Source organism: Fusarium coffeatum (assembly GCF_003316985.1).
Source record: "Fusarium coffeatum strain FIESC_28 chromosome Unknown BRIP53273_contig_56, whole genome shotgun sequence".
In the NCBI taxonomy this organism is placed as follows: domain Eukaryota; kingdom Fungi; phylum Ascomycota; class Sordariomycetes; order Hypocreales; family Nectriaceae; genus Fusarium; species Fusarium coffeatum.
In genome coordinates this window covers 87,497-100,674 of record NW_022157853.1, presented here as the reverse complement: position 1 = coordinate 100,674, position 13,178 = coordinate 87,497, and the positions used below count along the sequence as shown (strand labels likewise).

The 13,178-nt window shown below is 49.4% G+C and overlaps 7 protein-coding genes across 7 annotated transcripts; 4 read left to right on the top strand and 3 right to left on the bottom strand.

The window, feature by feature from the left end:
- Positions 1–395: 395 nt before the first annotated feature.
- Positions 396–1,879, bottom strand: FIESC28_02637 (uncharacterized protein; the record flags this gene model as incomplete). The annotated part of the gene is made up of 4 exons (XM_031156786.1): positions 396–1,508; positions 1,556–1,670; positions 1,726–1,817; positions 1,877–1,879. The coding sequence occupies 4 exons, from the start codon at positions 1,877–1,879 to the stop codon at positions 396–398; spliced, it is 1,323 nt and encodes a 440-aa protein (XP_031019178.1).
- Positions 1,880–2,343: 464 nt separating this feature from the next.
- Positions 2,344–4,120, top strand: FIESC28_02636 (uncharacterized protein; the record flags this gene model as incomplete). Its single annotated transcript, XM_031156785.1, has 4 exons — positions 2,344–2,406; positions 2,462–2,513; positions 2,567–3,222; positions 3,278–4,120. 4 exons carry the CDS (start codon positions 2,344–2,346, stop codon positions 4,118–4,120), a joined length of 1,614 nt encoding a protein of 537 aa, XP_031019177.1.
- A 366-nt stretch (positions 4,121–4,486) lies between these two features.
- Positions 4,487–4,980, top strand: FIESC28_02635 (uncharacterized protein; the record flags this gene model as incomplete). The annotated part of the gene is made up of 3 exons (XM_031156784.1): positions 4,487–4,576; positions 4,629–4,741; positions 4,800–4,980. The coding sequence occupies 3 exons, from the start codon at positions 4,487–4,489 to the stop codon at positions 4,978–4,980; spliced, it is 384 nt and encodes a 127-aa protein (XP_031019176.1).
- A 354-nt stretch (positions 4,981–5,334) lies between these two features.
- FIESC28_02634 (uncharacterized protein) lies at positions 5,335–5,668 on the bottom strand (the record flags this gene model as incomplete). Its single annotated transcript, XM_031156783.1, has 3 exons — positions 5,335–5,475; positions 5,527–5,591; positions 5,644–5,668. The coding sequence occupies 3 exons, from the start codon at positions 5,666–5,668 to the stop codon at positions 5,335–5,337; spliced, it is 231 nt and encodes a 76-aa protein (XP_031019175.1).
- An 847-nt stretch (positions 5,669–6,515) lies between these two features.
- On the top strand, positions 6,516–7,674 carry FIESC28_02633 (uncharacterized protein; the record flags this gene model as incomplete). Its single annotated transcript, XM_031156782.1, has 4 exons — positions 6,516–6,572; positions 6,620–7,015; positions 7,078–7,345; positions 7,397–7,674. 4 exons carry the CDS (start codon positions 6,516–6,518, stop codon positions 7,672–7,674), a joined length of 999 nt encoding a protein of 332 aa, XP_031019174.1.
- Positions 7,675–8,663: 989 nt separating this feature from the next.
- On the top strand, positions 8,664–9,695 carry FIESC28_02632 (uncharacterized protein; the record flags this gene model as incomplete). Its single annotated transcript, XM_031156781.1, has 1 exon — positions 8,664–9,695. The coding sequence occupies one exon, from the start codon at positions 8,664–8,666 to the stop codon at positions 9,693–9,695; it is 1,032 nt and encodes a 343-aa protein (XP_031019173.1).
- Positions 9,696–10,449: 754 nt separating this feature from the next.
- FIESC28_02631 (uncharacterized protein) lies at positions 10,450–12,045 on the bottom strand (the record flags this gene model as incomplete). The annotated part of the gene is made up of 1 exon (XM_031156780.1): positions 10,450–12,045. One exon carries the CDS (start codon positions 12,043–12,045, stop codon positions 10,450–10,452), a length of 1,596 nt encoding a protein of 531 aa, XP_031019172.1.
- Positions 12,046–13,178: the final 1,133 nt, after the last annotated feature.

Genomic DNA, 13,178 nt, shown 5'->3' with positions numbered 1-13,178 from the left:
GGCATTCGCTGGGTGCATTTATTTACACTGCCTTAAGAAGACTCAAGACTATGACAGCAATTTTGGCTGGGAGGGCATGGATGCAAAGGAATTATTGGTACAGCTTGTTGCGCTGTTGGGTGGGTAATGAATGGTGTTTGGAGCAAAGGGCCTCGATGGCCTTGTTTTTAAAGCATCTGAACTGCAACTGGGAATATTTGTTTTAGCGTTAGATAGATTCTGTAGATATCAATGATTAGGACACTACGGCTTGCAACATTGCGATAATTCACGTTTGAGTAGAAATGATATTCATCAGAAGCAATTTGTTCATTGTGACGTCCAAAGTTCCGCCATCTAATTGCCCTCTAATCATACACCGCATTAAATTACACCTCTCGCTATGGTAAGTATGTCTAGTTGTACTGCATGTACGTTGCCGTAGAGTTGAACTTCAGGTTGCCCTTGATAACCTTGTCTACCGCACTGAGGAAATCCTTCTCTGAAGCAACCTTTCTTCTCGCACGAATGGCGTACATGCCGGCCTCAGTGCAGACACTGCGCAGCTCAGCACCTGTAGCGTTGGGGCAGAGACGAGAGATGAGCTCCCATCGAATATCTCGCTCGACAGACATGGACTTGGCGTGAATGCGAAGAATGTTGGCACGGCCCTCAAGATCAGGCAATGAGAACTCAATCTTTCGGTCGATACGTCCAGGTCGCATCAGAGCAGGATCCAATGTCGAGGGTCTGTTGGTGGCGAACATAACCTTGATGTTTCCTCGAGCATCGAATCCATCAAGCTGGGTAATAAGCTCCAGCATAGTACGTTGGACTTCGTTATCTCCACCAGCACCGTCATCAAATCGAGCACCACCAATAGCATCGATTTCATCAAAGAAGATAATGCAAGCCTTCTTAGTTCGTGCCATCTCGAACAATTCTCTGACCATCCTTGCGCCTTCACCAACGTATTTCTGGACCAACTCACTACCGATAACTCGAATGAAGGTAGCGTCTGTTCGGTTGGCGACAGCTCGGGCACAAAGAGTCTTTCCGGTTCCGGGAGGGCCGTAAAGCAGCGCACCCTTGGGGGGATCGATACCCAGGTTCACGAAACGTTCGGGAGAAAGCAGGGGCATCTCAACGACTTCTCGCAGCTTCTCGACCTGCTCCTTGCAACCACCAACATCACCATAGGTGACGTCAGGCTTCTCCTCCACAGTCATCATCGTTACGCTCGCATCGATCTTGGGCGGTAGCGGAAGCATGATCTGGTACTTGTTGCGGTCGACACCGACACGCATACCTTCCTCGATATCTGTAGGACTGACTCGTTCTCCAAGCTGGACAACAAACTTGGCAATTTGTTTGACGTTGATCACGTACTTGCTTTTGGATTCGTCGCCCTTCTCGTCTGCGATAATCTTCGTGCATCGTGCTACCTGAAATGGCTGCTCTTCAGACATTCGTTGACGGTCAGCAGCGACATCCCATAGATGAGGTGGCGCAAGTCCTGTGTCGGATTCCTGCGGCGGTTAGTATGAGATGCTGTTTGGCGCATGATGAGTCCAACCTTGACACCAATCTTCTCGTCGACACTTTGTTGCTTCTCCTTGATTTGCTTTTCGAGCTTCTTGATAGATGTTCCATAAGGCGCGGCACCGTAGGTCTTGAGGACCTGGATATCCCTGGCAGTGGGTTAGCTGACCGTCGCATTGTTATCGTAGAGAATGCGGTCCATACTCGTCTGTTAGAGGTGTGATCTTCTTCTCTTCTATCTCATCGTCGGCATAGTTCTTCTGGTACTTCTCCCAGTTCGAGCCGGTTGCGGAAGGCTAAAGTAGGCTGTTAGAACGGTACATAATCGAGCTTCCATGGATACACGTCAACTAACCATGATGAAATCCGCAAGTCTCCAGTAGTGTAATAAAGTCGTGTAGTGTGAATTCGCTCCTCTTTAGGCGTTGAGTTGATGGGATATCTATGTTGGAGAACGAGAGTCGAATTGTCGTTGCTGGAGCCGTGGTTGTTTGGGGTTGGAGGTGTCACCGAAGGCCTTCCGTAATCTGTGAGTTGCCTTGAGCGAGCTTGGAGCACGGACCCACGCAATAGGTAGTGGCTGCTGGTTGCTCGAGAAGTGCACTAGACCCATGAGGGGCTAGCTCAAGGAACCCCTCGGAGCTGGATGATCTGTACCCCCGATCCAAAATTTCTAGGTTGACATTTCTATGGCGGAGTAGGGCAGCCTAGGGGAGGTGGGACATCTCCAAAGAAGTCCAGCCGTGTTTCCTTCAAAGCCCCGCCATCAACATCACTTCTTTACTTTGAGGATACCAGCGACCGCTAATTCATTCTCAAAAAATGTCTGCACCGGCTACAGCTTCAGCCCCTGCAGCGGGTGGCTCTAGCAATGCTACTTTCCGGGTACGGACAGCTTATATAAAGCTTGTGAGCTTCACCCCGCTAACTATATGGATAGGATAAGGAGAAGCCCATGGCGGTTCGCTCTTCCAACATCGTCGCCGCTCGAGGTATGGCGCTTTCGATCCAACCACAACCTTCAACTAGGCTAACGATTATATAGCCGTCGCCGATGCTATCAGAACTTCCCTCGGTCCTCGAGGAATGGACAAGATGATTCGAGGTGGAAAGGGCGAGACTATCATCACCAACGATGGAAACACTATGCTCAAGAGCATGTCGGTCATGCACCCTACAGCGAAGATGCTTGTCAACCTTTCCGGTGCTCAGGATGTCGAGGCTGGTGACGGAACAACCTCCGTTGTCGTCATTTGCGGTAGTCTGCTCGGTGCTGCTGACCGACTTCTCTCTAAGGGTATTCACCCTTCCGTTATCTCGGAGTCTTTCCAACGAGCTGCCGCCGCCGCCGTCGAGGTCCTCCACGATATGTCACTGCCGATTACTCTTAGCGATACCTCCTCGCTTCTCCAAGCCGCCAACACATCTCTGTCATCCAAGATCGTGTCACAATATTCGAACCTGCTGGGACCTATGGCGGTGAACTCTGTCACCAAGACTATCGACCTCAAGACCGCCGACAACGTCGATCTTAAGAACATTCGAATTGTCAAGCGAGTTGGTGGAACGATCGAGGACAGTGAGCTTGTTGATGGTCTGGTTCTTACTCAGCCTGTCCTCAAGAACGCTGGTGGTCCTGCCCGCATGGAGAAGGCTCGCATTGGTCTCATTCAATTCCAATTGAGCCCTCCTAAGCCTGATGTATGTTGTAACATATCTATACATAGACTCACGATCTTTCACTAACAGTCCACAGATGGAGAACACTATTCAGGTCAACGACTACCGACAGATGGACAAGATCGTTAAGGAGGAACGACTATACCTTCTCAACATGGCCAAGAAGATTAAGAAGGCCAAGTGCAACGTTCTATTTATCCAGAAGTCCATTCTACGAGATGCCGTTAACGATCTATCGCTACACTTTTTGGCCAAGCTCGGCATCCTTGCAGTCAAGGATATCGAGCGTGACGAGGTCGAGTTTATCTGCAAGTCTACTGGCTGCAAGCCCATTGCCGATATCGACTCATTCACCGAGGACAAGCTGGGATATGCTGATCTGGTTGAGGAGGTTCAGTCTTCAGGATCGCGCATGGTCAAGGTTACCGGTACCAAGTCTGTTGGCAAGACCGTTTCCGTTGTTGTTCGAGGTGCCAACTCTCTGATCTTGGAGGAGGCCGAACGAAGTCTGCACGATGCCCTTTGCGTTGTGCGATGTCTGGTTAAGAAGAAGGCTCTTATCGCTGGTGGTGGTGCCCCTGAGATTGAGATTGCCGCACAGCTGTCCAAGCAGGCGCGCAGCTTGACAGGCACTGAGGCCATTTGCTGGAAGGCTTTCGCTGATGCTCTTGAGGTTATCCCCACCACGCTGGCTGAGAACGCCGGTTTGAACAGTATCAAGGTTGTTACAGAACTTCGACACCGTCACGAGATGGGCGAGAAGAACGCTGGAGTCAGTATCAAGTCGGGAGGTGTCAACACCAACATTTCCAAGGAGAATGTGTTGCAGCCTCTCCTCGTGAGCACAAGCGCAATCGAGCTGGCGGCTGAGACTGTCAAGATGATTCTGAGGATAGACGACATTGCTTTGACCCGATAGAGTGAGATATCCCCTCAGCAGGATCTGCCTTGAGTTGTATGAAAATATCAAAATGGGTTATGAATCTGCTAAAAGTATTGAACTGTATAGACTGGGTTATAACGCCCATAATTGACACATGTGATGATAAAATCCTTTTGCGACTGGTGATTTGTGCATTCATAAATGGTCGGGCAGGCAGGCCATCCAGAATTTGAGCATTTGGTGTAAGGGGAGGAGGCCGCTCCTTCCTTCCCTCCAAGTATGCGTTGTCTACCTCGAACAAACCACTCCTTCAACACAACACCGCAAGATTCTAGCGACAGTTCACAGCAGAATATTCAAAATATTCATTCGTTCATTTAATTTCATTCCAATTTATCGATCATGCCACACCGAAATTCAGGCAATGGTTCTGGAGGAGAAGATAGCGATCCCGGCGCAATTACTATGCAAGCACAGCAGCGGTTGGAAAAGGTGAGACTGGACAATTCTAATCTTTGCCTCTAGTTAACGGCTTCCCTTCCAGCTGAAAAATGAACGGAGCGAAAGCATGAACGAGGTCGTTAAAGAGACAGCTGTGGAAATGGCAGACCTGCGCTCTCGTGTTATGGCTTTCCAACAAAACCGACGGTCTACAGAGTGCGTTTCCCCTCTTCGCTTGCCGTTTGTGGTTCTATCTGAAGCTTACTTTTACTAGGAAGGAAGTCGTTGCTTCTGCTGTTACCAAGCTCGTCGAGGCCGCCGAGCGCAGGAGAGAGATCGAACAGCAGATGGAGACACTCATCAATCAAGTCACTGCTACCACCGAGGCGCTTGAAGAGATGATGAGAATAGGCATCAAGGGCAGGATAGATGATGTCAAGAAACAAAATAACTGAAAGATACGGCGGGGCTATCATATTGTCATTTCAGAGTCAGCATCTGCAAGTCGGCAGCATCGGAGAGCCAAGGCATGTTCGACGGAGCCATTTTTGAGCCACAGAAACTGTCAATTCCGAACTACAGATCCCAGGATGCAGTATGAACTGCGAGTAACGTTTTCCCCCGCATGCGCAACTCTACGTACACTCAAAATATCACGCCACTGCTGTCAGCGACAGCAGCAAAAGTTGTCCAGAGAGGAAAATGGATGGATTGCCCGTAATTCTACATTGTATCGTATAATAGTGTACACGGCCCGTAGTCTATGACCAAAAGAATCGTTTCATCGTCTGCAGTCGTCGTTTTCCCCTTCAAACCTGGAACCCAAAGCCAGACATACAAGAACGGTACTGGTCGATCATGGACTTGCAGTCGGCGGCGGGGTCCTTTGCGTTGGAGAAGAGCATGCACTCATCACGCTTGGCCTTTTCGTCCTTGCACACGCAACAGGGCTTTAAAGAGTGTTAGTAACGCAATTGGGAGAATTGGTAGGTAAGGCTCACCTTTGGCTTGTTGGTGGCCGTTGTGGAGGAAGACGCAACGTTTGCGGCGGCGCTCACGGGCGAGGCTTTAGACTGTTAGCAATGATTGAAGAGGATCAACATCAGAGTGAGGCATACAGATTGTTGTTTGAGCAGCGTCCATTGTGTCTGTAAGATAATAATTCGGGGGGTTGCGAATTAACGATTTTGGTAAGAAAAAGAATCACCGGCTAAGTTGACGTTGGAGCTACCGAATCTACGGGCCGCAAATACATCACTCACTGCAGGGCAGGCCCAGGCCGTTCTTCAATTTCTAAGCTGCGTTAATGAAGCTGACCAATCATTGTTTACTTCTCACGTGGCGTCGCGATGACTTCGCGCATTGAATTTTGACGTCATTCTCAACTTGGAGAATTGACTTTAAAGGAAAGAGCCAGGTAGGTAGGTATACGGTCTCTATGAGATACCCAACTCAAAAGACAACAATAAGAATGTTGAGTTTGTTGGTTAACATTGCCATTTTAAACATTCCCAACATCCTCTTATTACCTCTTTGGGATAATGGTCCCTGTGGTATACATGCAGCCGGCGTCTCCCGGTGATAATTAGTGAAGGGTCCCACTGTTGGTGAACGGCTTTTACGGATCTATGCCGGCGACAAGGCCATATTCTCACCCGCTTGGTGATGTTTCTGCGGTGTCAAAGTTCAAGATGTAATCACATCCAATCATTTTCTAACCTAACTTAGACCTCACCTCAACAGTCGCCATATGAATTCCTAGACTGATCCTTTCGTATTTGGAGAGCCAATAATCGATTGAGGGGACTGTCAGGGCACAGGAGTAAACCGGGCTTCTGGGAACGGTGACTATCATTTGGCTCAACATATGTTCCATTGACTAAGAGTATAAAGACGGTTCCTTATTCTCTCAACTTGCATTTTCATCATACCAATCCTTTCAAGACCATCATCACTCATTGTTCAAGTAACTTGAAACTGCAACTTCATCATGCTCACCGTCGATGAAATCCGGGCTCTTGCAGATGTGCACCCTGAATTCGAGCCAGTGAGTCACCATCTGGTCTTAACACTCGCGTTATTAACAAGAACCAGATCGTCAGGGCTCATAACCCAATGCTCAATGGGTGGGACATGAATACCGAGCTCGAGGCCTTCAGAGAGATGATGGCACAGCTCAGACAGTCCCAGCCCAAGCCTGACCCCGAGACTCTCCTCTATCAGATGCAAGACTTCAAGATTCCTCTTCGAGATGGCTTTGAAGTCAATGCACGATCGTACACTCCAAAGGGTGATACTCCCTTTGATGGACGCCCTGGACTGGTCGTCTTTCACGGCGGTGGCTTCGTCACGGGTGATTTCGAAACTGAGGCTGGCCTTTGTGCAGAGTTCACAAAGCTTGGAGGTATTGCTGTTAATGTCGACTACAGGCATGCACCTGAGCATGTCTTTCCTCAGGCTATCAATGATGCTTTTGATGCAACTGTTTGGGTAAGTACATAATTAGGGTTTCGTTCCCGAGATGAAGACGATGATATACTAAAGCAAAGTAGGCCTCTCAGAACGTAGAGAAGCTTGGTATCAATCCTTCTAAGGGCTTCATCATTGGAGGTACCAGTTCAGGGGCAGATATTTCCCTGGCTGTTTCGAACTTATACCACGATGCTAAGAACGAACCTCATCTCACGGGCGTCTATGCCCCAATCACTTCTGGTGTAAATGATCAGACAGTCCCTGAGAAATACAAGAATCACTTCATCAGTATGGAGCAGTGTGCCAAGGCTCCTGTTTTCAGCGCAGAGTCGATGAAGTTTGTCCACTGTGAGTCGTTTCGCTCATGCTGTACAGAATCACACTAACCAAAATTTAAAGCCAAGTACAAACCCGACATGAAGAGCCCTTTGGCATCTCCGGTTGCATTTCCCAGCCACACGGGACTGCCCAAGACTTACTTCCAAGCTTGTGGTTTGGACCCCGTTCGAGACTGCAGCATTGTACTTGAGCAGGTCTACAGAGATGCAGGAGTCCCTACCAAGATGGATATTTACCCTGGTCTACCCCATGCGTTCTGGGCTATGTTTCCCGAACTTGAGATTTCGCAGAAGCGTGAGAGGGATGCTGTCGAAGGTCTGAAGTGGCTGCTTGAGTGATGTGATTTCTATCATTTATCCAAATAAATAGATGAAGGTGGTTAAAGACTTCAAGAGTCAGAAATATATTATTCGAGTTATTTGCCGCATATACTGAGTGACAAGTGATGGGGTGACGTAGACCAGCCGTGTAAGTGGTAAGTGGGCAGACTGAAATCGGGAGACCGTCAATCACAAGCTAAGGCTGAGATATGAAGACGTAAGATAGAGTCGCGTCTTGGAGCCTGAAGTTAATGGCAGAAGATCAACTACGATATGACGAATTAAATTATAACAACGACATTACAGTATGTGTCGCCTACGCGGCTGTTGTTGACTGAGACTGATCGATCTAATCTGATGTGGCGACCCAAGCAGACTAACAATAAGTGAGTCAGCATTTTAGGCGCCTGATCCTTAGCTTTTTTCTTTTCCCAACTAAAACATGCTAATGGATTCTTTTAGCTGCCATTCTCTTCCAGGTCGGACAGATTATTATTTGCTGCTGTCCGAAACAGAAGCACCCTCGCACATTAGAAGAGTGCGAAAAAGGTCACAAACAGACTCGGCACCGAATCAACAGACGGTTCTGAATCTAGAGTGTGGTCCAATTTATTCGCCCCCGGACATGTCATTGGATCTTCGGGGCCGCTTATACCCTTTTCAACCCCAGACTCGGGAACTTGCTCTATTGTTTTGGAGGCGAAAGTGACCAGACGCGCGGCGAGATCATGTCCCGAATAGAGGATGCCTCTTCAATTTCTCCGCATGTCTAAATGGTCCGATTGATTGTTTCTGAATACGTGCCTTCTTTTTGCCTAGTCAAGGTTACGATGCGGGTTACGCATGTGTCTAGATCTCGCCTCTAGCGGACGAGATGCCCCATCTAGTTAATATGGAGAATTTTTTATATAAATCGCATGCTGTCTCTGTCTCCATGATACGATATTTACCACCAGCTTCACTCACTTACACAAACACTCTAACTCTACCTACTGAATACTTTTATCATGAGTCCACACCAGAACCCATACAACAACATGAACTTCTGGGACTTTGTCCAGAACTTCGATCCCAACCAGGCAACCGGCCGTGGCGTTGACCACCAATCCGACACTCCTTTCCCTTCTTTCATGGCCGGTTTCCCTTTTGGAGGTCCAGGAGTTGGCGCTCCCGGTCCTAACCACGGCCGTCCTCATGGACCCCCAGGTCCTCCCCCACCTCCTGAGGCCGATGGCTTCGTCTGGGGTCCTTGGTTCGCCGGCGAGAACGCTCCCGAGCCTCGCACTCGCCAGCAGCAAACCGAGACCCAGGACACAACTACCAAAAGCGAAAGCCGCCCTTCTGAAGAGACTCTGAACGTCTCTGACCCTGAAGAAGTTGCTCCTGAGGAGAACCAGTGCGGTGCTGGTCCTGAGTGGCCTGGACGAGGTCGTGGCCGTGGCCGCGGAGGTCCCCGATGTGGTCGTGGAGGACGAGGTCGTGGACCTTTCCCTCATCATGGACCTCACCATGGCCCTCACCACGGTCCTCACCCTCCTCCTCCTCCCTACGCCGCTCCTTTTGACTTCTCTTCTATGTTCCGCGGCTGGGCCAGCCACCCTTTCTTCCGCAACATGCGCGACCAATTCCAGGAGTCTCAGAACCAAAACCCCACCACCACCAACGAATCCTCAGACTCCTCCTTCAGCCCACCCATTGACGTCTTCAACACCGAGAAGTCGTACGTCATCCACGTTGCCCTTCCAGGCGCAAAGAAGGAGGACATCGGTGTCAACTGGGACGCCGCCCGCAAGCTTCTCAAGATCGCTGGTGTCGTCCACCGTCCCGGCGACGAGGCCTTCCTCAACTCCCTCGCCTCTGGTGAGCGCAAGGTCGGCATGTTCGAGCGCAGTGTGACGCTTCCTCCTGCTGGAGCTGATGAGCGCGACGAGGTTGACGGTCTGGGCATCACGGCTAAGATGGAGGATGGTGTTTTGATCATCACTGTTCCCAAGGCCGAGAAGGAGTGGACTGAGATCCACAAGATCGACATTGAGTAAGGATAGGGTAGGAAACTTATGAGCACGGGAACGAAAAGGAACGGGAACGATATGGTATGCTATGATATGATATCCACACTTTTGACGGAGTTCTAGTAGATAGCCTTTGATCATCTTGGTATACGCTAGTTTGGACTTTTATTTGCTTTTGTTTTTGCACGAATACCTTTATCTAGATAATCGGAGGATAAAAATGGAAAATAACTTTAAAATCATCAATGTCTCACATTTTGACGTGACCTGCATAACCAGTCTGTTGTGACACTATCTATGTCTCTTGCCTAATCACATAGGTACCCCCATACGTCTGTCCATTTTAATTATTTTTATTTTTACTTCATTTGGTATATATATTCAGTCTATCAGCCTAAAGCTGAAACATGTCTTCATCTCCATAAAGCCTATGCAATGGGTATATGCTAGAATGTAGGGGTGTTCTATCTAAAGAAAAAGGGGTTCAAGGACTCTCCAAGCCCAAAACGTCGAAAAAAGGGGGTGAATACAAATGCTCTAAAGCGCTTCCATCATGTTGGTGAAAGAGAAAAAGATGTTCGCGTGCTCTCTTCGCAATATGCAATTTCATATGATATCCTTCCAGGGTGAGAAGAGAAAAATGGTGAAGACAAAGGAAAATGATATAAAAACCAGCAAAACTCCATGGGGAATCCTCAACGTCCAATCATTAGAAAGATCCAGTATATCGAGCTAAGCATATCCCTCGATCACTGTGAAAAAGAATGTGTGAAGCCTTTTGCTATAGCTCCAGTTCGCGGGTGACCTCCTCGCGTACGTGGCGAGACCACTTGAGGATGGCTTCCTCAAAGTCCACCCAGACCTGGGGGGATGTGTTGTACTGGACACCCAAAGCATCGACCTTGAGCATGATCTCAAATCGCAGTTCAGCTGCCTTGACCCAGTAGCGTAGGTTGTCGGCGCAGCGGTAGGGTTTCTGGGTGTCCGTGTGGTATGATCCGATAGCGCCGAATCGTCTTCGTGATTTGTACACAACAGCGTTGTGAAGCTTGACGAGTCGGACACCGTCTTGCATAGCTTCGAGGAAAGGCGTGGGCTTCTCGTCTGTGGCCGACATTGGCTTCCACTCGGGCAGAGGCTCGGATGTGTCCATGGACATGAGGAATTGTCGCTCTCGCTCCATCTCGCGGCCAGTCCAGTCACCCTTGAGCCAGGACCATCCGTCCCTCTCAGCAATCTCAGCATCCTCAATCTCTTGCTCCTGCTTCAAGATATCAAACACACTGTCGACCCAGTTGATCATTGTCTTGATCTCATCCTCCTTCATACCATCCTTGAAATTTCTAGTGGCCATCTGCCTTAAAGTTTCCATCACAGCCAGCAAATCCGCCCTGACCTGCTTCTCGGGTTTAATAGAGTCAAGGCGGTCGGGCAGCTCATGTGCTGTGTAATAGATCTTTGCTGAGCGGATAGCCAGGGTCACAACATCGAGAATGTGCATTCCCTGGAGCTCAAACCATCCCTGGCTGTTTTCCTCTGGCATGTTGGGATATTTGGGGGCTTCGGCCGGTGCCTTATAAGTTCCGACTCGTCGCGCCTCCACCTCGTCCAACGCGATCTTTGCCTCACCTAGCGTCTGCTCAAGTTCCGACTTGAGCTCCATAATGGTAGGGGGTTTCGGGACTACCTTTTCTCGGTGATGATATGTGCTCACAGTTGGTGGCAGCATATCTCCAACATCGCTGAAGTTGTCTTCGTAGAACTCCTCAATCTCTTCAGTAGGAGATTCGACGAGGTCGGTACCGAACTCCTGCGAGTTGAAGTCGGGGCTGCTGCTGGTGGAAGCATAGGAAGAGTCGACATCCGAACCAACAATTTTGGGTAACGAGCCGGGGTTGGTATCCAGAGACGAGAGATCGAGGGTCGCGCGTTGCTGCTTCTTTCTAGCCAACTGTCCGCCCTTGCCGTCAAGTAGACCTGTCCTGGCGAAGTAGTACTGCAGATGTGCGATGCTGCCAAGGCTCATAACACTTTCACGAGATCGTGCACTCTCGGCGAAATCGGTTCCTTGTGGTCTCATGTAACCACGACGGCGGCTCCTGCCATCAAAGTTGTAGCTGGAATGCCTGGAAGTGGATACATCACGGCGCTGCTTCATGCTGTTGACGTCGAGGCTGCCGGTGGAGTGGCGGTTGTAGTTTTCGATGCCGAGTGAATCCCGGGAGTTGGCATCGTTACTACCGTGAGACCATGAGGATGTTGTCGACAAGCAGCGGGAGAGCTCTGGGCATGCGCCGAGGGCCGGAGTTGGCAGGGCATCTGGAGGCGGCGATTCGCAGCGGAGTGACGGTGTTTGATTGTTGGCGGTGGCCATCATGTCGGTGCGTTGCGGTACTAAGGAATGAACGGTCTAGTGCTGTGATGATGCAGCTGGAAATGTCGATGTGCAGTCTTGTATGAGACAAGCCGCGAAGGATCGGCCTTGTGAGTGTCCGGACAGTAGTTTGTGCGTGACGTGATGTGTGATATGATGTGAATAATGATCTGCACTTATACAGATGCACAAACACACGAGATGAGGTCGGTCCCACTCGACACGATAGCTCGCTCAGGATAGCTCGGTTGGTACAGTAGCCTAACGGAAATGGAGACTCCCGCGGTATGGGACAAGGTAGGGCTACGCTGTGGCCAAGATAGATAGAGAGCGCAAAGTAGAAATTGAGAGAGCGAATAGAAGAGACAACGATGGTCAGTCAAGTATAACTGACAGCAACTATCGAGGGGTACCGTAGCAAAGAAGAGGACAGAACAGGCAGGACAAGTCAATGCCGGGCAAGAGAATGAATGACAGAACGTGACAAGACAAGGAGGGGGAAGGGATTAGATTAATTAAAAAGAGCCGAAAGATGAGAGTGAAGGGGCAATTGGATGGATGGATGAATGATTTCCTTTTCCAGCGGGGTCTGCAATGGATAAGTACCTAAAAGTAAGGTGGTGATCCAATGTTATGGGGCGACCTATAATAACTAATGGATGGGGATGCCGGGCTTGACTTTCAGTGGTTGGCGGGACAGGCACGGGCGAAATTACACCTGCAGCTCCAAGCTCCAGTTCATCCGTTTTCGCTGATACCGACTGGACAGGAACCCGACAAAACTTGGACAGGGGTAAAGTTATTAACGGCGATGGAGATGGAGAGACTCCGTTTTCTGTGGTAAACAGAGCAAGGGTTTGACTTTCCCTTTCTTCCAGAAGCCGTTTGATGTCAGGGTTTATCGGTACCAAGTGGACAGACCAAGAATCGATCGATATCAGACAAACGTGGTCTCCTGAATGTGTCGGTTATCGTGAGGTGATGTGATGGGGATGCTTATCCAGACATTTGTTGATAAAGTCAATAAAAGGGATGCTAAATATTCATGGCTTGTGCTGAAAGAGGATAAAGATCTGCATTGGGGGGACACCCAAAGGCAGGGAAAGGAGCTGCAATATTCAGGAACAGGAACAAGA